Raw genomic sequence first — 22150 nt, 5'->3', positions numbered from 1 at the left:
AGACATTACAAAAAAAAATCCCTAATTTCACTCATTTACAGTATGGTTCAGTACTGTTATAATTTAGGAATGTTTTATGCGGCGCTAAAATCCCAAATGTTCCCCCTCGGGGGAAAAACCTGACGAAATCTCAAATCAACATATTTTTGTGGATATTTAATTGAGTTGTCAACGAATTTGAAATGAACCAACCCTTGAAATACAAATAGTAATTTCTGGTTGAAATTAGACAAACTGTGTATGTTGCCCACTTTCTGTGAATTCAACCAAAAAATCTGTTGATGTTCAATGTCAGTTTGATGGAAAACTTACTCAACATATTTTTTACCTAGCAGACTGCGGGCTAGTCTCACATTACCATACATCCCAAATCTCGTTCATTACGCGAGGAAGCCTGGAAATTAAGGTTACTTAACCAATCTGTATATTTCAGCATTCGGTCCAAATGCTGTGTGACCATTTAATTTTATAGCAAACTACCCTAGGGCTGGAATTACAACAAACCTGCGCTGCAAGAAAGTGATGCCATTACTGCATCACATGAAAGTATATTTTACGAAACATTAACATTTTTGGTGCAGTGAAAGTCTCCCACAGTCCTTGGTTTGATTCTGCCCCAAGTTTCCAAGTAACATCTTAGATGAATAGCCATGCAGAGGTCTTAAAAATGGCATATTGTTGCAAACTCCTAAAATCAAGTGCTGGTAATTTCTGCAATTGAGTGGAACTGATTTTGAATTTGACTAGTCAACTTTGTAGGGGCTGATATTTTAATAGATATTTATATATGACTGTATACCACAGACACAGCACCTAGATGTTGACACACTGTCTTGCTCTGCTGTCAGAGAGGTGGTGGAGGTAGCTAGGTAAGTGCATGTGTGTGTATGAGTCTGGTGCATTGGGAGTTAACAAAAGCGACGAAAATAAAGAGAAAAATACAAAAAGATTGTGAACATCCTTACAGTCTACGCTCATGATTGTGTTCAAGAGCCACTCGTCTAATAAAATAAAACAGTTGATAGTCAGTACAATCACTAAACTTACTGTGGCTAGTTGCCCGTGAAACTGACACAGTCAGAATATGTTCTGTGACTTGTTAAAGCATAGTGCACCCAAATTACATATTAGTTTCCTTACGCTGTCAGCAGTCTATGGACAAGGTATGACAGCAACCCATGCTTTGGTTTTTATTTACCTGGCCACTGTTTCCAAATGTAAACATTTTAATTAGGCCAAGATTCAAACAGATCAAGCGCAAGCGTTAACCGACGATAGCCGACACCTGCACAGCTGATGTTTTGGCGGTGTCAGAAGCGTTGGAGCTGTCAAATCGTTGAGCAGCTGCTCTTGTGATCATTATAACAAAGCCACACTCGCCCCACTCGCATTAGAAGTTCAGAACGAGAAAGTGTAGGCAATATAGAAATAATGAAGCTCAAATTGAAAATCATTTATCAAAATAATGATTTCTATAAGCCTAATCGAGGTGTAGATTACAAGAAACATCAATAGGCCTCGTACATCGTTGGACCTAAATGCAACATTAATAGGTTAAACATGTTCACTTCATATCTGTACTATTCTAGGACTTACCTCTATTTTTTGTAACATATTCTATGAATGGGAATTCTTAACATATATATATATATATATGTATGTGGACACCCCTTAAAATGAGTGGATTCGGCTATTTCAGCCACACCTGTTGCTAACAAGTGTATAAAATCGAGCACACAGCCATTCAATCTCCATAGTCAAACATTGTCAGTAAACGCCTTACTGGAGAGCTCATCGACTTTCAACGTGGCACCGTCAATGGATGCCACCTTTCCAACAAGTCAGTTCGTCAAATTTCTGCCCTGCTAGAGCTGCCCCGGTCAACTGTAAGTGCTGTCATTGTGAAGTGGAAAGATTTAGGAGCAACAACGGCTCAGCCGCGAGGTGGTAGGCCACACAAGTTCACAGAACGGCACCGCGAGTGCTGAAGCGGTAGTGAGTTGCAACACTCACTACCGAGTTCCAAACTACCTCTGGAAGCAAAGTCAGCACAATAACTGTTCGTCGGGAGCTTCAGAAAATGGGTTTTCATGGCTAGGCAGCCGCATACGAGCCTAAGATCACCATGTGCAATGCCAAGCATCGGCTGGAGTGGTGTAAAGCTCGCCGCCATTGGATTCTGGAGCAGTCTCTCTAGTGATTAATCACGCCTCCCCATCTGGCTGTTCGATGGACTAATCTGGGTTTGGCGGATGCCAGGAGAACGCTACATGCCCCAATGTATAGTGCCAACTGTAAAGTTTGGTGGATGAGGAATAATGGTCTGGTGCTTTTATTCATGGTTAGTAGTGTAAAAAAAATCCTGCAATTTGTATATGTTACGAATTCCAATTCATGCAATATGTTCTGAATTTGTAAGTGCTTAAGATCCTGTTAAATGTATTTAAGCACTTAAAAATTGGTAATACAAACATGTTGTTGCAGGATTTAACATATCATACAAAGTGGATAACATTGTACATAATTGTGCCCACCTTTCGTGGACCCGCTTACGCTCGTCAACGCTACTTTCAAAATTACATACTGAAATTACACAAAACATTTATAACGCATCTTTAAGATCCTGTTCAATCTCTTTAACTAGCTGCTGCTAACCAAAAAAACTATGGAAGTCAATGACAGGGACAAGATCTTCAAGTTCAATATCAATTAATCAATTACTCACCCCATCCCTGGTCATAACAACACAAATACCATGTCATCCCAACAAAGCTATTGCCACTTCATGAGTTGTTTTTTTATATAAATTGCATAGGTTGGAGATGTCAGCTTTATCCACCAACAAACCTGGTCTCAGAGCATTTCATATTTAGAATGACATGTTATGTTTTGTATGGTATATTTGTGGATGTCCATCATCCATTCCGTATGATATGTTACGAATAACAATTTGTATGATATGTTACGAATTGCAATTCGGACAATATGTTATGAATTCCAATTTGTTGTGGCTAATGTTAGCCACCTATTTAACGTTAGCTACCTAGCTAACATTAGCTAGGCTAGGGGTTAGGTTAAAGGGTTAAGGGTTAAGGTTAGGACTTAACATCTTAGCTAACCCTTCCCTAACCTTAACCGTTGAATCTAAGTAGTTGGAAAGTAGTTGCAAAATTGCTAATTAGCTAAAATTGTCAATGATGAGATTCGATCACTCAACCTTTGGGTTGTTAGACATTCGCACCCCAGCCAACCACGCTCCTTTCATTTTTGCCTTAAGTACCCTTCTGTCTTATGTAACCCTACCAAATGTAACATACTGTTTCATTTGAGTGTCTCGGATTTACCGTTTACTATGTAACGTCTAGTCTATGAGAGCAGGCTGCACCAAAACACTTTTCAAGCATTATCCAATCATTGGACACAGGACCCCACCTGTTCTTTATTGTAATTCGAGCAGCAATAGCTGCACAGTTGAAACAGTGGGGAATATGCCCCTAAAATGCATTCAAAGCACTGAATGCAAGCATAACTTTGGATCGGAGAATGAATCATCCATACGCGGTAGTGGGAGGTTTTATTGAAATGTATTTTACAAAGTTCGATATTGATGTCGTTATATAGGGTCACTCGATACAAGTCCATTACTTTGTACTGAAACATTGGCGAGGAGATTAAAACCTGTACTTTGTGTGTCCTCATAAACAAATAAACATACATCACAGTAGAAGTGCAGTAGATGATGACCCGCACTGCAATGTCTGAAAGCAGAATTCCTCTTTGTCCCATTATAATCATCATCATCATCATCATCACACTACCCAATATGCACATTTAGATACATACTGCCATGTCTTCTGCAGTTGTATAATGTTTGTGCCAATTATTCACAAGGGTGTTTTTATTAAGGCAGCTTACTTCAATGCAAGGGGAAAAACAACACAAAAAATGTAGTCAGTTGTATGATGTTTAGTCTGTACAGTAAAATAAGTAGTTGACGTTAACAATATCATTTCCATATAATGTTTTCATTGCAACACTTCGTTGCATTCCTATTTTGTCTACTAAAACATTATAGTTTAGTGACAGTGCACAAAAGTCCAGGTCTACAAATGGAGACGGTAAAGCAGAGGAGCACTAAAACTGGTTTATTTATCACTGATGAAGGATTAGGTCACACTGCAGAAGAATGTTTGACCATAGTAATGTAGTAGCTACATTATAGCTGGATTAACAAATGGTCCACTAACTATGAAAAAATTACTGTTGTAAGTGGTTTCAGTGTAATTAAATGCATTTGATTTCCCAATTTACTCATGTAAATGAGCTCTCGTGTAACAAGCCTACCATGTAGCCTAACTCCTTTGTCCCTCTTACCACCTTCAACTCTACTGTTGAGTAAGTAAAGGTTCATTACAATTAACTTTTTATATGAATCCAACGGCGCCGTCAGTGAACTATTTGGTAATGCGCCACTAATGAGTTGTTGTCGGTCAATATTATACATTTTCCAGGAGGGTTGCCTTTAAATGTGCTTTAAAGTGCTATGTGGTTTAAATTTAACTTAAGCCTTTTCTTACAACATTAAAATAATGTGGGAATCTGGATCCAGTCATCCTCTTTCTCCCATGACTTTCCTTTAGCAGATACTTTATAAGCTTTGCTTGCCAGACATACAGTATACAGTCATAGCCAAACGTTTTGAGAATGACACAAATATACATTTTTCACAAAGTCTGCTGCCTCGGTTTGTATAATGGCAATTTGCATATACTCCAGAATGTTATGAAGAGTGATCAGATTAATTGCAAAGTCCCTCTTTGCCATGCAAATGAACTGAATCCCAAAAAACATTTCCACTATATTTCAGCCCTGCCACAAAAGGACCAGCTGACATGTCAGTGATTCTCTTGTTAAACAGGTGTGAGTGTTGATGAGGACAAGGCTGGAGATCAATCTGTCATGCTGATTGAGTTAGAATAACAGACTGGAAACTTCAAAAGGAGGGTGGTGCTTGGAATCATTGTTCTTCCTCTCTCAATCATGGTTACCTGCAAGGAAACACGTGCCGTCATCATTGCTTTGCACAAAAAGGGCAAGGATATTGCTGCTAGAGAGATTGCACCTATATCAACCATTTATCGGATCATCAAGAACTTCAAGGAGAGCGGATCAATTGTTGTGAAGAAGGCTTCAGGGCGCCAAAGAAAGTCCAGCAAGCTCCAGGACGTCTCCTAAAGTTGATTCAGCTGTGGGATCGGGGCACCGTCAGTACAGAGCTTGCTCAGGAATGGCAGCAGGCAGGTGTGAGTGCATCTGCACACACAGTGAGGCGAAGGACTTTTGGAGGATGGCCCGGTGTCAAGAAGGGCAGCAAAGAAGCTACTTCTCTCCAGGAAAAACATCAGGGACACACTGATATTCTGCAAAAGGTACAGGCATTGGACTGCTGAGGACTGGGGTAAAGTCATTTTCTCAGATGAATCCCCTTTCCGATTGTTTGGGGCATCTGGAAAAAAGCTTGTCCGGAGAAGACAAGGTGAGCGCTATACCATCAGTCCTGTGTCATGCCAACAGTACAGCATCCTGAGACCATTCATGTGTGGGGTTGCTTCTCAGCCAAGGGAGTGGGCTCACTCACAATTTTGCCTAAGAACACAGCCATGAATAAAGAATGGTACCAATACATTCTCCGAGAGCAACTTCTCCCAACCATCCAGGAACAGTTTGGTGATGAACAATGCCTTTCCAGTATGATGGAATAGGGCAAAAGTGCCAAACAACTAAGTGGCTCGGGGAACAAAACATATATAGGACAAAACAGATATTTTGGGTCCATGGCCAGGGAACTCCCCGGACCTTAATCTAATTGAGAATTTGTGGTCAATCCTCAAGAGGCAGGTGGACAAACAAAAACACACAAATTCTGACAAATTCCAAGCATTGATTATGCAAGAATGGGCTGCCATCAGTGTGGCCCAGAAGTTAATTGACAGCATGCCAGGGCGGATTGCAGAGGTCTTGAAAAAGAAGTGTCAACACTGCAAATATTGACTCTTTGCATCAACTTCATGTAATTGTCAATAAAAGCCTTTGACACTTATGAAATGCTAGTAATTATACTTCAGTATTCCATAGTAAAACCTGACAAAAATATCTAAAGACACTGAGGCAGCAAACTTTGTGGAAATTAATATTTGTGTCATTCTCAAAACTTTTGGCCATGACTGTAGCTCTCTAATATTCCTTGGCCAAAAACATAGCTTACCCCAAAATGGAGTATAGTAACATTTTCCGGAACCTTTGTCAATTGACTATAGTCAAATCACTCGAGGCACACATTCACTGAAATAAATAACCCAATAATCATGAGGTCCAGGTTCTTCAAACCTAGGTTTAAAATCATTTCAAATACCTTCGTTGTGCTTGATTGAGTTTGCCTGTTGCAAAAGTCCCAAAAGTGCAAACGGCACCCTCCTGGTACACCAGGCAGGCTAACGCAAAACCTCAAAGTATTTGAGAGATTTCAAATGGTATTTGAACTCAGATCTGGTTCTTACTGACTTCAAAGATTTTCAACAATCCAAAAGTATCGCTTGTAGATGTTCTCTAGTATAGGCTATTGTAAATGTATTTTCATTGCTAAAATGTCTAACTTTGAACGTGGCATTGCATTCCCTTCTTTAAAAATAATTGAAATAAAAGGACATACAGTATATTTCTTTCATGGACTTTGGCTAGTATAGCTTATTAGCCATGAAATAAATATCTTTAAACAAGTTACCAGCAGTTACACCTTAATGTTTTAATTAGATAAGATGCCCACTAGACCTTCAGGGCTAATCATCCTAAACTATGTCGGTAACATTTAAACACTGTGGATTTTCTGATGATTGTTGCTCCCCTCACAACATTTATCTGTAAGCAGTTAGAAACAACTTTTACAAACAACCCTCATTATCTATAACTTTCTAAATGTTGCATCCTGCCTTTGGTGAGCAAGACTATCAATAAATGAGTATAGACTAAGGAAGACTCCTGCCAATCAAATAGGCTACCAAAAGGCCAGAAATTATTCCCGCACCATCTCTGATAGCAGACATCATGCTAAAGACACGTTAGGAAAACAAAACGAACTAACTACGGCCTCAGCAACTGGCTTGAATAGCAAGCTAGTTTTGTATGGAGGCTGCAAACAAAATCTATGCTTATATTGATTAATCTACATTATCCATTATTTAATATTTCCCTTTGTCTTCACTCCGTCTCACTGTTACTAACTTGATAATAATCTAGGATTTCACAATCTTTTATCAAGTGTGATCATGATCATCCATTGGCCTATAGTTACCAGACATTGATTAAGTGATTGACATAGCCTTTGTGATATATGACATTCACGAGCATGTTGATATGTCACTTGTTTTATAATGAACACCACTGTTTTGTGTCATGACAAAAATGGAATCTTCTTGCCTTACAATCATCCCAGCGGGCAAAACCGGTTGTAGTGCAGTCAGGTTCACATTTCGTGATGTCATGGTCATATTTTGTTAGGTCATTAGCTAATGACTGTAAAATAAATGTTTTTATATTTTTTTAACTACCATAAAAAGACGCCTTTACCTCGTTGTATTCAGGTTATGCAGTCTTTCCCAGGCATCTTGATGTTGTTATGAAAAAGGTATCTTTAACTGGTTGTAGTCAGGTTATATGACATAACTTTAATCACATTTCAACCAACATTTTTGCCCACTGGGAGGAGACCGTTGATAACTTTTTTTTAAAGAGTTTCAAAGTAGAAGTGAATACAATTGTACAATTGGATGTGTAGTTCATTAATTGATCACTATCATGCAAGATTGATAAACTTACTGTGTTTTATGGGCATCATAAATATATCAATTCCTTCAGTAATGCACATTGCAATTCTGCATGTGGGAGGTCATTAACTTAACCCCTAATGTAGCTTTGACGCATGGACTTGTTTCAGGACAATTTACAATAAAGTAAAGTCCTTTCAAAACATTGCCTTTAATTGTCAGTCACGCTATAAAGCAGATCTTCAGCGTTACGGATTGAATAGAGCGTTCCATTATAGAAATCTTAGCACCTGTACAAGATAAACAAATTTCCAATACACGATACTTACAGTATTGTGATACAAACAATATTGTGAATAAAGAGGCAAGACTGCAATAACTCTTCACTATTCTCTTGCAAGGTAGCCATCACTAGTCCGCATGCTCTAATATTTTGAGAGATTTTGCAATTTGCAAAACAATTTAGGAGCTGATCAATTTCATAAAACACTTCATTTCAGATAAACACCGCAGACATAAGTTGTATAAATGCCTTGATGGCTCTGGCAATGATAGTGATAAACATGTTAAGGGAAACAAGGTGTTTGTCTGTCCTATACCCCTGGGATATATAGTTACAATTTGCACCCGCTGCAACCATTTATTTTATGGTCTATCTATGCATACTCTGGCAAACATGTTGTGAAAAGGCAAACACATCTGAAACAAACTTAAAAGTAAAGTCCTGTCAAACCAATTACAACACTCAGCAAGCCACTAATTAGCGAGGCCAACTCCTCACACACCTCCAACAAGATTACAGACAGAGTGTGTGTGCATGTGTTCAAGAAAATATTCTTATGACCTGAGATTATATGTTGGATAAAGATTATTATTATTATTTTTAAATTTAGTCATAAATACCACAGAAAAGGCACATTAGTGCTTCAGGATGGAAACTTAATAATTCAACTAACAATGTAAAACAACTGTTTTCCCTTACTAAATTGTCAATATTCGTTTTAACGATTTCATTTTGGTCATTTAAATATGAAAAAAAGATTTGAGTATACATTATTGTACTTATGAATAAATTATACTGTATGGATAGAACTACAATAGCCTATTTTGCTTTGCGCTACACAAATCGGAACCTCTGACATTTTGCCTTTCCACCTTCTCATCTCTTCCTTCATTATTTTTAATACTGTGCATCAACATACAAATATGATAATTCTCCTGATAAATTATTTCTAATTCTTGATAGAAAACATTTCATTGGACATGGATTGGAAATAACATGTAAAAGTATAGATTTTCCCAAATGTGACTCCAATCCTAAATGTATCAACATTTCTCTAATACCAACACTGAGGAATCTGGAAATCCCCCCCAAAAAAATGAAAGTTGATATAATCCAAATCAAGATAATTCCTGATCGGCTCTCTTGCAATGGGAGACAAAATGAATCTGGTGAATCTAGTTTTTGTTATTTCGTGGTTGTCATTTTGTTTGTTTGTTTTTTGCAGTGAAGTTTTTGAAGCTGTGGGAACAGTCTCTGGAAGCCATGCCTGTGAGGTTAACAGTCCCAGTGGTAGTTGGATTTTCTGGGGGTTGGGTGAGGGAGGGTGGACATTTGTGTGTGGATGGGTGAGGAGAAGGTGGGGGCACAACGTGACCCAACTTCTGCCTTCTCCACCCCCCCGCCCATTACCCCCAACGGTCCCTACCATAACCTTAAATAATCCACCTCCTCCATCTCAGGCCTTGATGTCTGTCAGTCTGTATATCAGGTCAGACGCTGGTGATGGACGCCAGGCAGGTTGAAGACTTCTGCAGTTTCTCAGGCTGTGCAGTACGGGGGGGTTCAGGAATGGTGCGAAAGCTGAACGGCGGACCGTTGCTGGTGGTGCCCATGTGGCCCGGACTCAATGCTGGATTCTGTCGTCTATTGCTCTCCATGATGCTCGACGTGTTGGAAGCCAGGCTTTCACGTGTCCTGCCACGGCAGTAATAGGGAGACACGTCCGTGTAGTAAAGAGAAGGAGAGGAGAGAAAGAAAATTAGAGGATGGGGACAACGGAGACTTGCAATAAGTGGGAAGCAAACTAGCCACTGCCACCAACAGCTTCCTTTTCTAACCAAAAATGGGATTGTGTAGCTCTATGACTTAGTTGAAAGTTACTTTGGGAGGATTTGGGCATGCAATTTACACCATACTAACTTGGGGACATTGTGTTTTGGTTAGAATAATATTAGCGGTTGGGTGCAAAGGCTTGTCCAAAGACTTCTTTCAAGGTAATGTGTAAAATTGTAATTTGGCTATCCCAAACCCCATGTGTCAAACACAAGGACCGCGGGCCGGATCCAGCCTGTGACACATTTCTATCTGGCCTGGGCAATGATTTGGGTTGTCAAATCATTTTGCCGTGAAGCATGCACAGCCAACATGCTGTGCTCCAAAGGCAGTGCATTGCCACACATTTCTCTTCCTAGACACACACACACACACACACACACACAGCTCCTCCCAGACCCACAGACACCCACGAGCCAGCCAGCACTGATTGTGTTGCACTGTATCATATCATTGTGTTGCACTGTATCATATCATTACTAAACATTTGCAGCATCCCCAATTGTTCTCCTTAATGGCACTGATTGTGTTGTTGAAACTACGTTATTGCTGTACTACAGAAAGTGTTGTCAAAAAGTTGCATACATGAGTATAAATCAGGACACACGCAAGTATGATGAGTCAACCGTTTATGTCAACAGAAATTACAACCTGATACGCTCCCAAATTGTGCTGGTTACAGTTGAAGTCAGAAGTTTACATACACTTAGGTTGGATTCATTAAAACTAATTTTTCAACCACTCCACAAATTTCTTGTCAACAAACTATAGTTTTGGCAAGTTGGTTAGGACATCTACTTTGTGCATGACAAGTCATTTTTCCAACAATAAACAAAATATTATTTCACTTATCACAATTCCAGTCTGAAGTTTACATACACTAGGTTCACTGTGCCTTTAAAAAGCTTGGAAAATTCCAGAAAATTATGTCACGACTGTAGAAGCTTCTGATGGGCTAATTGACATAATTTGAGCCAATTGGAGGTGTACCTGTGGATGTATTTCAAGGCCTACCTTCAAACTCATTGCTTCTTTGCTTGACATCATAGGAAAATCAAAAGAAATCAGACAAAAACTTGTAGACCTCCACAAGTCTGGTTCATCCTTGGGAGCAATTCCCAAACGTCTGAAGGTACCACGATCATCTGTACAATCAATAGTACACACGTACAAATAACCATGGGACCACGCAGCTGTCATACTGCTCAGGAAGGAGACACGTTCTGTCTCCTAGAGATGAACGTACTTGTGCGAAAAGTGCAAATCAATCCCAGAACAATAGCAAAGGACCTTGTGAAGATGCTGGAGGAAACAGGTACAAAAATATCTATATCCACAGTAAAACAAGTCCTATATCGACATAACCTGACAGGCCGCTCAGCAAGGAAGAAGCTACTGCTCCAAAACCGCCATAAAAATCCAGACTACAGTTTGCAACTGCACATGGGGACAAAGATCGTAATTTTTTAGGAAATGTTCTCTGGTCCGATGAAACAAAAATAGAACTGTTTGGCCATAATGACAATCGTTATGTTTGGAGGAAAAAGGGGGAGGCTTGCAAGCCAAAGAACACCATCCCAACCGTGAAGCACGGTTGGGATGGTGAAGCACAGGACTGGTGCATTTCACAAAATGAGGGAGGAAAATTATGAGGACATCAGTCAGGAAGTTAAAGCTCGATCGCAAATGGGTCTTCCAAATGGACAATGACTCCAAGAATACTTCCAAAGTTGTGGCAAAATGGCTTAACTTCTCTTGGGATAGGGGGTGGTATTTTTACATCCAGATGATAAGCATTCACAAAGTAAACTGCCTGCTACTCAGGCCCAGAAACTAGGATATGGATATAATTGGTAGATGTGGATAGAAAACACTCTAAAGTTTCTAAAACTGTTAAAATAATGTCTGTGAGTATAACAGAACTGAAATGGCAGGCAAAACCCAGAGGACAAACCATCCCCCCCCAAAAAAAATCATCCTACCACTGATTGCATGATGAAGGAGGGAAAACGAGTGGATTATTGACTGAAGTGCGCCAGCTAAACTTTTATGGATATAAAGGAGTTTATCGAACAAAAGGACCATTTGTAATGTAACTGGGACATTGGAGTGCCAACAGAAGAAGATCTTCAAAGGTAAGGCATATATTATATCGCTATTTCTGACTTTCATGTCACAACTCCCTGGTTGAAAATGATTTGTTATGCATTTGTGTACTGGGCGCTGTCCTCAGATAATCGCATGGTTTGCTTTCCCCGTGAAGGCTTTTTGAAATCTGACACGGTGGCTGGATTAACAACAATTTAAGCTTTATTTTGATGTATTGTACTTGTGATTTCATAAACGTTTAATAATTATCATAATTTAATTTGAATTGGCGCTCTGCAATTTCACCGGATGTTGGCCAGGTGGGACGGTAAACTGATCCACTGATCTGCAAGAAGTTAAGGACAACAAAGTCAAGGTATTGGAGTGGCCATCACAAATCCCTGACCTCAATCCCATAGAACATTTGTGGGCAGAACTGAAAAAGTGTGTGCGAGCAAGGAGGCCTACAAACCTGACTCAGTTACACCAGCTGTGTCAGGAGGAATGGGCCAAAATTCAATGTAATTTTTAGTCCATACATTTTCCCTGACACCCAAAAGTATGCGTTACATTTAGACAGAATTTTATTCCTTTGCTTCTAGCAGCTGCTCAACACTGCTAGTGACCATTTGTACCGCTAATTAGCATGGTCACCGCAACTAAAAGATTCGGCTTAATTACGATTAGTTTGTGTTCACAAGGTTGACAACAATAGCAAAAAAAATCGAAACATCCTTGCAACTGAAGTTTTGGGGTTTATGACAAAGTAAGAAACACTAATAAGCCATTTTATGCATCCTTCAAAAAAACATTACACTTTGTGTTACAAAGTGGGATTAAAATGGATTTAATTGTCCTTTTTTGTCAACGATCTATACCAAATACTCTAATGTCAAAGTGAAAGAAAAATTCTGACATTTGTAAAAGATTCATTAAAGATACAACAGTAACATACATGTTAGAATCACCTTTGGCAGCAATTACAGTTGTGAGTCATTCTGGGTTAGTCTCTAAAAACTTTGAATAACTGGATTGCGCAGCATTTGGCCACTATTTACTTTCAAAATTCTTCAGGCTCTGTCAAATTGATCATTACTATTCAACCATTTTTAAGTCTTGCCATAGATTCTCAAGCAGATCTAAGTCAAAACTGTAACTCGACCACTTCACTGTCTTCTTGGTAAGAAACCCCAGTGGAAATTTGGCCTTGTATTTTAGGTTATTGTCCTCCTGAAAGGTGAATTAATCTCCCAGTGTCTGGTGGAAAGCAGACTGAGCCAGGTTTTTCTCTAGGATTTTGAATGTGATTAGTGGCATTCCGTTTCTTTTTTATCCTGAAAAACTCCCCAGTCCTTAACAATTACAAGCATACCCATAACATGATGCCACCACTATGCTTGAAAATATGGAGAGTGGAACTCAGTAATGTGTTGTATTGGATTTCCCCAAAACATAACACTTTGTATTCAGGACAAAAATGTAATTGCTTTGCCACATTGTTTGCAGTATAACTTTAGTGACTTATTGCAAACAGTGGATGCATATATTGGAATATTTTTTTATTCTGTACAGGCTTCCTTCTTTTGACTCTGTCAATTAGGTAAGTATTATGGAGTAACTACAATATTGTTGTTCCATCGTCAGTTTCTCTTATCAGAGCCATTAAACTTTAACTGTTTTAAAGTCACCATTGGCCTCATGATGAAATACCTGAGCGGTTTCCTTCCTTCCTCTCAAAGATACAGGTCACCTGTATACCTGTATCACCTGTATACTGGGTGTATTGATAAACCATCCAAAATGTAAGGGATATTCAATGTCTTATTTTATTTACTCATCTACCAGGTGCCCTCCCTGGTCTTTCTGGTTGAATCTGTGTTTGAAATTCAGGGATCTTACAGATAATTGTATGTGTGGGGTACATAAATGTAGATGAGGTAGTCATTCAAAAATCATAACTTATTTTGTGACTTAAGCTAATTTTTACTCCTGAACTTATTTAGACTTGCTATACCAAAGGGGTTGAATACTTATTGACTCAAGACATGTCAGCTTTTATAATTTTTTTGTAATTTGTAAAAATGTCAAAAAACAATTCCACTTTCACATTATGGTATATTGTGTGTAGGCCAGTGACAAAGAAAATCATAATTTTTACCTGTCTCTGTGTGCTAGCGAGATACCTATAGACCTCCAGTCATTATGCTAACACTAGTTAGCTTACTTCATACTGGACTTACAGACATAAACATGGTATCCACGAGTTCATCTGACTCCAGGGAAGTAGATAAAGGACCTAATTGGAAAAATCTTGAAGTATCACTTCTGAAGTATCACAGCTGCTCTGAGCAAGTGTGTGTGGTAACATGATGCATGGATAGGATGGCCAAGCCACTGGCATGCTACTACTGTGTACATTGCTTAGAATGGATCTGTTCTACTAATGCTAATACGCTTGGAAAGCGGACACATCACAAACATCCAAATAAAACCTTAGTGGAGCCACCTTATCCCTTTGAGAGGCAACATTATGTTTGCTAGAAAATAGAGGTACACTACCTGGCTAACTAAGTAAGTGAAATGTTTTCCCCCACAGTTAGCGAGTTCTTTACAGTTAGTTAGCAACTGCTCCTACACTGTTTTGCTAGATAGGCAAAAGGCCATCAAGGTAAATATGAATTTGTTCTTAACTGACTTGCCTTAAAGGTTAAATATATATTTTTTGTAAGATACCGTAACAATGTTGTGCCAAAAACATACGTATTTATTTGGACAGTGATGCTAAAACTTTTAATTTGTCTCTATCCTCCAGCATTTTGGATTTGAGATCAATAAACTGGAAATGCGTCCAATACGTTTGTAGAGTTGCAAGCTTAATGTAGTAATTGCATGCTAGGAATATGGGACCAAATACTAAACTTTTGACTAAATTGAACATAAATGACTTAGTCCAAATGACACCTTCAAATGGAGGGACTAGTTACATAAATTGCATTCATTATCTAAACAGTAAAACAGGCATGAAAATACCCTCAGATAAAAGGTGACATTTTGTACTTTCGCCACATATAAAATATTTGATCTCAAATCCAAAATGCTGGTGTAAAGAGCCAAATTCAAATATTTAGTGTCACTGTGCAAATAAATACGTAGTGGAGTGTACAAAACATACCTCCAAAAGTTGTCTCCAGTTGTGTTTACATTTTACAGATTGTGATGATATCCACGTTCTATATGTATTCTTTGGTCATAACCCTCTGGTTGCTGTAGTGGACAGACTAGGTCCAGCTTACCTTGGGGAGTTGAATCCACTGTCTACAGTCACGCTGCTGCTGTCCATGCTATCCAGACGTGCTGAATGCGCTGACTTCTGGCTGCTACTGTTTTCTGTCTCCTTGGGGCTGAGCAGTGTGAGGTTAGTCTCAAACTTGCGCTGCAGATCATGCTCCTTCTCCCGCTCCAGAAGCCACTGCATGGTTCCAACTCCACCCCCACCCTCCCCGTGCCCTTTGCCCTCTGCCACCACTAACTCCTTCCGCGCGGTGTCCTCCGCCATCACCTCCTCGTCATCATCTGACACATTGTAGTAGTCAAAGGCGGCCTCGGAGGCTGACGGGACCACTGGCTCGGAGCCCTGGGGGACCAGGGCGGAAGCGGGGGAAGCTGCTGAATTCGAAGGCTGCTGGGCCTCTAGATTGTCAAGGACCTCGGCTGATTTGATGTGTGGGGTCTTTCGCAGGGTGCCCGACTTGGTGTAGGTGCCCTCCACGTAGCCTGCAGTCAATGTGTTGTGTGGAGGCTTGAACAAAGTGTCCTTGCTGAAGATCTCCTTCCTCTTGTCTGCCACGCCACCACCGCCTCCCCCTCCAGGGTCTACGTTGTGTTGGTGTTGTGTCAAACGTCCGTTAGTCATGGGCTCTGGGGTCTGGCTTGGTGTTGATCGGTTTGAGCCGTTTTGCCCCTTTGCCAAAGAGTCCTCTTTGTATTCCATCGTGAGGGGAGAGGTAAGGTGAGGGGTGTGGCGATCGGCTGGAGTGCCATTCCGGATTCCCTCAGACGAGGTTAACGTGTCGTGGTCTGCTTTTGACAGAGGTGAAGGGGCGGTAAGGATTGTTTCGTTTGACGTATTGCACTGGAAGTAGTCATCCGCCGAGGACTTGGGCGAGAGTCCCTTCAGATCACTGTAGGCCGGCAAGCTGTCTCTGCTCTTATTCCTTTCCAGTGGGCTTCGGATCCTAGACTCGTCCAAGCTGCCCTTCCCTAGGCTCCCCTTCCCCAGGCTCCCCTTCCCCAGGCTCCCCTTCCCCAGGCTCCCCTTCCCCAGGCTCCCCTTCCCCAGGCTCCCCTTCCCCAGGCTCCCCTTCCCCAGGCTCCCCTTCCCCAGGCTCCCCTTCCCCAGGCTCCCCTTCCCCACATCAGGCACACACATTTCAGAATTGAACTTAGCAGCCGAGAACATGATCCTTGAGTAGTGGGGTGACTTCTGGGAGGCCCGCAAAGTCCCATCGTCTGTGTAGTAACGACTTCGTTCATCGGGACTACGCTCATAGTCCTCTGACATCCCCAAAGAGGAGGGGCCCATTCCGTCCAGAGGGCTCAAAGCGTTATCCATGGAGCGGGACCTTTCCTTAGCCTGGTCAGTCAGCTCGTCGCGTGACTTCCTTCCTTCTTGAGTGTGACTGTGGCTTCGGTGCACTCTCCCGCTGGACGTCCCGCGCGAGGGCTCGGGGAAAGGCATCTCTGTCCTCCTTTTCGCCAACTCCCCGGACACGTCCCACTCCGGGGTGATGGGGAAGTGGGACTCTGTGATGTTGGGGTTGCTGTGGACTACGTAAGTCCCACCACTTCTTTTGCGCTCCAAGGTGTACATGGCCTCACGCGGGGAGCGCACCAGCGAGTGGCTGAAGAAGCGGCTGTAATCTCTGTCTACCATGGCCATGTCCAGGTTGGAACTATCGGAAGGGTTGCCCCGGGAAGCTCGCGTCTTGCTGTGTGAACGGGACTTGCCGTGCGGCACCCGACGGTGACCACGACTCCTCCGGCTGCGTGCACTGTGCTCAGCCGAGCTGCCTGCTTTTCTCCTCTGGGCACGCTCCTCCTCCAGCCTCTTCATCACGGCCGTGTGGCGCGCCACATTCTCCACCGTCAGGTCCGGGTTGATCCGCCGGATGATCTCCATCTCCACAGTGCGGGGGATGGTGATGGCAGGCGCATCTTCATCGCGGAGGGGCCATTCCTCGGGAGGGAACTGGGCCGAGAACGTGGCCAGCTGCCTCAGCTTGTCCTTCTTGAAGCTCAACCTGAACAGCTTCAGCCCAAACTTCTTTGACTGCTTCTCGGCACTGCTGCCGCCACCACCCTCCTTTTTTTTGGTCAGTGTGTCGGTCTTGTAGGGGAAGAGGGCATTACTCTTGCTCTTGTCCGTCAAAGGATCTTGCAACTGTGACGTCGGTATCTGAACGGGAGCCGGAGGGGGCTGAGGGTAGGAGGGGGGGTCTCCCCGAGGCTCCTTGGGAGACTTCCTCTGGTAAGTGGGGGCTTGAGGGATGGGCGTATCATCGCGGTACGTGTTGTAGGAGTCCCCGTGGTTCTTCTGGTTGGGCCTCTCCCTCACGCAGCCCGGGGTGGAGGGCGTGATGGTGCCCGACTGTGGGGAGGTACACTGCTGTTGCTGCTGCCAGTCGTCCAGGTGGTACCACTTGCTGTTGGATCGGATGAGGTTGGGGGTGATAAAGTAGGTCTGGGGAGTAACAATGAAGTAGCCCTCAGGTGTTGGGTAGATTTTCCTCTCTCGCACCAGCATGTTTAGGGTGTGTCGCAGAATCTCCGAGCTCGGTGTTGGAACACCTGAGAGAAACACAGACGGGGGAAAGACAAGTTTTACATTCAGCAGTTCAAAACCAGAGTTCTAGAACTTACATTTTAAGAGTAAAGTATTTTTAGGTGGGACTTGCAAAGCAAAAGTCCCAACTTTAAATCTTCGTCATACTTCTGACTTTTTATTATTATTATTTAGGTCGCTACTCCTCTTACTTACACCGTTTAAGCTAGAAATGCTGTTCAAACTTTAAAATGAGTAGACTGTTCAGGACCAGTGTGCTGACCTACAACTTCTTGATATCTTTTATGCTTTAAGTCCTCCAACCACTTTCATGGCATTTCCTCATAATTCTAAAGGCCCAATGTGACATCATCACTTCAAACATTCCATTCACTGTAAATGCAACAATGTAACTTTTGAAACACATCCTCTACTTTGACCACTTGGCAAACAACTTAGACAAGTTAGAGGGTAAGACTTCTTTGTCTACTTCCCTGCTATTCAAATCTGAAAGCGGATAAGGAATAGCTTCTACCAATCAATAGATAGGTTACAGCTCTCTCTTTATAGGTTACAGCTCTCTCTCTTTATAGATACAGTAAGTAATGTCAAAAGCTAACAGATGCATTGCTTACCAACAACAGCTGCAAATTCCAATAACAATACATAGCATTTTAAAGTTCACTTTCCTTGCTTTGTCTAACACTATCATGAATCTAGCAAATACATTTTGTGGGTCAGAGTGCAGTAATTTACTTAGTTTCAAAGCACACGTTTGTTCGCATGTTTCTCATACTGGCTTTAGCCAAGGCAACTGTTGCCTAGCAAAAACTGCCTTGGACAACAATTGCCAAGTTCACTCTAGATATTTCACCCGATCACTTCTTATTGCACTTCTTTCAGTTTTCAAACACAACAATTGTAGTTTAGACACTGACCACAACCATAAAACTATTGACCACAACCACACAACTATTTCCCACAGCTACTGACCACTACTGACCACAACTACTGACCACAACCAACTACTACCCACAACCATAACATACCACAACCACTACACACCACAACAACACAGCTGCAGACCACGACTAATGCCCACAACCACTGATCTCAACTACTAACCACACAACTACTGAACCACACAACTACTGACCACAACCACAAAATGACGGACCACAACCACAAAACTACTGACCACAACCACAACCACACAACCAATTAACACAACTAATTACCACAACTAAGGCCCACAACTACTGACCACAACTACTGAACCAAATAACTACTGACCACAACCACTGAACCAAATAACTACTGACCAGAACTGCACAACTACTGACCCCAACACAACTACAGACCATAACTCAGGAGTTATGGTCTGTAGTTGTGTTGTGGTCTGTAGTTGTGGTTCAGTAGATGTGTGGTCAGTAGTTGTGTGGTTGTGGTCAATAGTTTTTGTCAGTAGTTGTGTATTCAGTAGTTGTGTGGTTGTGGTCAGTAGTTTTGTGGTTGTGGTCAGTATTTGTGTGGTCAGGAGTTCTGACCACACAAATACTGACCACAACCACAAAACTACTGACCACAACCACACAACTACTGAATACACAACCACTGACCATAACCCCACAACTACTGCCCACAACCACTGACCAGAACTACTGACCAGAACCACTTACCACAACACAACTACAGACTATAACTCCTGACCACAACCAAAAAAATGACTCACCACAACTACAAAAATACTGACTACACAACTACTGGCCACAACCACTGACCACAAAACTACTGAACCAAACAACTAATGACCACAACCACAAAACGACTGACCACAACCACAACTACTGAACACAACCACACAACTACTGACCAGAACTAATGAATCACACAACTATTTAACAAAACTACTGACCACAACACAGCACCTCTGACCACAACTATAGACCACAACACCAACTACTGACTCAACTGCTGACCACAACCACACAACTACAGTACACCACAACTACTGACCACACAACTATTGACCACAACTAGACAACTACTGACCAAAACTGCTGACCAAAACTACTGACCAACCACACAACTACTTACCACAACCAAAAAACTACTGACCATAACCGCAAAACTACTTACCAAACCAAAACTACTGACCACAACTACTGAACCACAACCACAACTACTGGCACAACCACACAACTACTGAATAAACAACTACTTACTAAACCACTGACCAAAACTACTGACCACAACCCCACAACTACTGACCTAAACCAATGACCAAAACGACACAACTACTGACCAGAAATTCTGACCACACAACTAATGAACACAACTACAAAACTACTGACCACAACCACACGACTACTGAATATACAGCTACTGACCACAACCACTGATCACAAAACAACTGAACCACACAACTGCTGACCACAACCACACAACTGCTGACCACATATAGACCACAAGTACTGACCACATCTATACTGTAGGGCCCAATGATCCTGCAACACAACTACTGACCACAACTACAGACCTACTGACCACAACTACCAGTCTGGTCTGCACTTCCTTTGACCCCAGCTCTGGTCCTGGGGTCCATGGGCTCCACTATAAATTATAACTACTTGAAGGAGAATACATTAGCATATAATACAATTATTGTTGTAGGGTAACTCTTGAACCGTTCAAGCTAGAGACACAAACCCAATGTTCAGTGCTAGAGGCATCACTACAGACCCTGGTTAAATTTCAGGCTGTATCACAACCGGCCCTGATTGGGAGTCCCATAGGCCGGCGTACAATTGGCCCAGAGTTGTCTGGGTTAGGGTTTGGCCGGTGTAGGCCATCATTGTAAATAAGTATTTGTTCTTAATATCTGACTTTCCTAGTTAAATCAAATGTACAAATATATACATTTGCATACATTTCAAAAAAATTATTCAACAGTAACTCTTGACCGTTCGAGCTAGATAAACCAAACCAACATTCATATATTCAGGCTATTCTATCTTTTCATCTACCTACTTTTTCCAACTATAATCAGTCACCGTCATTACTACTGCAGACACTACCACTACTATAACATATTTCAAAACCATACATACTTCAACAGAAATCTCATAATTAAAATTCCTCAAACACACATGTATCTTATACCATTTTAAGGTGATCTTGTTGTTAATCTCACCACAGTGTCTGATTTCAAATAGGCTTTACAGCGAAAGCACCACAAACGATTATGTTAGGTCACCACCAAGCCACAGAAAAACACAGCCATTTTTCCAGCTAAAGAGAGGAGTCACAAAAAGCACAAATAGAGATAAAATTAATCACTAACCTTTGATGATCTTCATCAGATGACACTCATAGGACTTCATGTTACACAATACAAGTATGTTTGATAAAGTTCATATTTATATTAAAAAATCAGAGTTTACATTGGCGCGTTACGTTCACTAGTTCCAAAAACATCGTGATTTTGCATAGCCACATCGATTCAACAGAAATACTCATCATAAATGTAGATGATAATACAAGTTATACACATGGAATTATAGATATACCTCTCCTTAATGCAACCGCTGTGTCAGATCTTTTTTTTTTTACTTTACGGAAAAAGCAAACCATGCAATAATTTGAGAAGGCGCTCAGAAAATAAATAAAACAATCCGCCATGTTGTAGTCAACAGAAACCAGAAATCACATTATAAATATTCCCTTACCTTTGATGATCTTCATAAGAATGCACTCCCAGGAATCCTAGTTCCACAATAAATGCTTGATTTGTTCGATAATGTCCATTATTTATATCCAAGTAGCTACTTTTGTTAGGGCGTTAGGTACACATATCCAAACGCTCATGCAGGTCCAGCATAACTTCGGACAAAAACTTCAAAACATTATATTACAGGTCGAAGAAACATTTCAAACTAAGTATAGAATCAATCTTTAGGGTGTTATCATAAATGTTCAATAAAGTTCCAACCAGAGAATTCTTTTGTGTCTAGAGAAGTCATGGAACGCAGGTAGATATCATGTGAAATGCCCGTGACCAGGAAATGGCTCTCTGCCAGGAACCTGACTCATTCAGGTCTTATTCAGCCCCACAATACAGTAGAAGCCTCATTCAAGTTTCTAAAGCTGGTTGACATCTAGTGGAAGCCCTAGGAAGTGCAACTTCATCCATATCCCACTGTGAATTCAATAGGGCCTGGGTTGAAAATCGACCAACCTCAGATTTCTCACTTCCTGTTTGGATTTCTTCTCAGGTGCCTGTTATACACAGAAATCATTCAAACA

At 41.3% G+C, this 22150-nt stretch overlaps 1 protein-coding gene across 2 annotated transcripts in view; it reads right to left on the bottom strand.

The window, feature by feature from the left end:
* Positions 1 to 3555: 3555 nt before the first annotated feature.
* LOC109901033 (storkhead-box protein 2-like) overlaps positions 3556 to 22150 on the bottom strand; it is a 56389-nt gene continuing 37794 nt past the window's right edge. For both annotated transcript variants that reach the window (XM_031837599.1, XM_031837600.1), the window contains exons 3-4: positions 15318 to 17871; positions 3556 to 9798 (exon numbers count right to left, since the gene is read on the bottom strand). In XM_031837599.1, coding sequence (XP_031693459.1) covers positions 9594 to 9798; positions 15318 to 17871 — 2759 coding nt within the window. In that variant the 3' untranslated portion in view covers positions 3556 to 9593. The remainder of the gene's footprint in view (positions 9799 to 15317; positions 17872 to 22150) is intronic.

Source organism: Oncorhynchus kisutch, linkage group LG12 (genome assembly GCF_002021735.2).
Source record: "Oncorhynchus kisutch isolate 150728-3 linkage group LG12, Okis_V2, whole genome shotgun sequence".
Classification (NCBI taxonomy): domain Eukaryota; kingdom Metazoa; phylum Chordata; class Actinopteri; order Salmoniformes; family Salmonidae; genus Oncorhynchus; species Oncorhynchus kisutch.
This window is presented reverse-complemented; position numbering and strand designations above follow the sequence as displayed.